At 45.8% G+C, this 2,169-nt stretch overlaps 1 protein-coding gene across 2 annotated transcripts in view; it reads right to left on the minus strand.

Moving 5' to 3' along the window:
* The window catches only part of DPYSL5 (dihydropyrimidinase like 5), a 74,808-nt gene that overhangs the window by 2,047 nt on the left and 70,592 nt on the right, over nt 1-2,169 (minus strand). For both annotated transcript variants that reach the window (XM_011356513.2, XM_011356514.1), the window contains exon 12: nt 132-300. In XM_011356513.2, the coding sequence (XP_011354815.1) occupies nt 132-300 (169 nt within the window). The remainder of the gene's footprint in view (nt 1-131; nt 301-2,169) is intronic.

Consider the following 2,169-nt stretch of genomic DNA (forward strand, 5'->3'; position numbering starts at 1 on the left):
GAGGGAGGAGATGAAGGGAAAAGCAGCACAAATCCCCCTGCCTGGCTGGGCCTCCTGGCCCCTCAGCCCTCCTCCTGCCGCCCCACCGTGGTGGAGATGAAGGTGCCAGTCCCAGCAGCCCCTGCTCTTACCAGACAGGCTGAAGCTGGATTCATGAAGGTCCCTCATGCCCCCGTGTCGTGTAACGGGCCGGGTAGGAGTGTCTGCGAGTGGTGTCCCCATCTCTTTTTTCCCAGGATGCACGACGACAGCTACATCCCCCAGGTAGGGAGTGCGGTCTACTCCCTTAACCTTTAAGGTCTAGTGAAGGATGGAGGGAAGGAAAAGGGAAAAGACGACACCATCAATCATCAGAGCCCAGACACCACCACCACCAGGGCCTCCTGGATGGCTGACAGGGCTCCAGACGCTGCCATTCTGCTCGGGACCCAAATTACTGTGACAAAGCCTTCCTATACCTTGAGCACAGGGAGTGAAGAATTCTTTTCTTGTACCTCCTAAATAGTTCATGTGCGCATACATGTGCCTGTGCACGTGTGTGCATACATACATGTGTGCATGCAGAGAATATCCGCTGGCTACCCCTTAATATTGGCCAAATCCTTTCCAAGGTAGCAGGTAGACTTCTGAAATATTTAACCTGAGAGCAACCCTCACGTGGAGCATCATCATCCCCTCACTTGCCCGGCTCCCAAGAAGCCATGCCTTTTACTGTGATCTGACAACTTTGTGGAATAGAGGCTAAATATAGCCAATTTGGAGATGAGAATCCCCAGTTGCAATACTATTTAATTTTGTACTCACAAAGGCAGTAGAGTCGAGCCTATATTCTGCAACCAGACTGCCTGGGTCCTAATTCCAGCTTGGTTACTTGTAAGCTGTGTGACCTTGTGCAAGTTACCTAACCTCTCTGTGCCCGTTTCCTTTTTTGTAAAATTAGGATGATAAGAGTACCTATTACTATGTATAGAGTTGTTGTGAGATCCAATGAAATAATATACATAAAGCTCTTAGAATCGCTCTGGCACATGGCAAGTGACACCTAAGTACCAGCAGCTATTATTGCCGAAGTCATTTAAGGGTGCTTAATCGTATTATAAAGCACTTTTGTGAGGAGAAAGAAGTGTGTTGGAGTGCATGCATAAGGCCTGAAGGAGCAGCATAGATAATCTGCAACCAAGGCATCTGTCAGGGACATAACCTCAATCTCCTTGCTGTTTGATGCTAATTGAAAATCTTGTTGAGGGAAACAATAGATGTGATTTCTTGAAGGCTCTTCAATCTACACACTTCTTTGCATTCTATGACAATAGACCTGTAGTTTAGCTCAGTCCTCAGAATGTCAAAACTGGTCTGAAGTGTTTCGGCCTGTGCCAGGCTGCACTTAGGCATCTGACTTTGGTGGCAGGGCTCCCGGTGGTAAAGGCCACAGGCCCTAGGTGAACACCGCTGAGTGACCGTGGCTGGCCACAGCTCCCAGCAGCCCCTTGCTTCCTGGATCTATTTGTGGGGCACTATACTAGAACTGTCCTTCTCCCCAAGGCCCATGATCTTTAGAGACGGCATATTTATAATAAGATGAGGTTTTCTGATAGTTTTCTTTTTCTGCATATTGGAATTCTGTTACACAGGGCTGTAACAGAGAACAGGGAATAAAAATGGCTTTTTCTTGAGGGCCTTACATTGTCATATTGTCATTATAATAACTGACTTAGATAAAGGATTGAATTTATATCAGTCCTGGAAGCTGGTGCTCCTCTACTGTGGCTGGTCCAAGGAGTGGTCTGAATTGATCTCTGTCTTACATTTTTGTGAGGACGGCTTTTAGAAAGGCTTGAAATACTTTCACTGACCTTTCTTGACCCTATTTCCCGACTAAAATATCTTTTTTTGGGAAGGCCACTTAACTGTTGTCAGATTTTTTCAAGCTGAGATAAAGTTCACAGACCATAAAATTCATCATTTTAAAGTATACAATTCAGTGGTGTTTAGTATATTCACAATGTTGTGCTACTATCTCCACTATCTGATTCCAAAACATTTTCAACACTCTCCAAAGGAAAACCCATACCCTTCTGCAGTCACCCCCTTTCTCCCCTCCCCACGGCCCTAAGCAACCACTAATTCCTTTTCTGTCTATGGATTTGCTTCTTCTGGACATTTCATATT

This window comes from Pteropus vampyrus, unplaced genomic scaffold, assembly GCF_000151845.1.
Source record: "Pteropus vampyrus isolate Shadow unplaced genomic scaffold, Pvam_2.0 Scaffold28, whole genome shotgun sequence".
NCBI classification, from domain to species: Eukaryota; Metazoa; Chordata; class Mammalia; order Chiroptera; family Pteropodidae; genus Pteropus; species Pteropus vampyrus.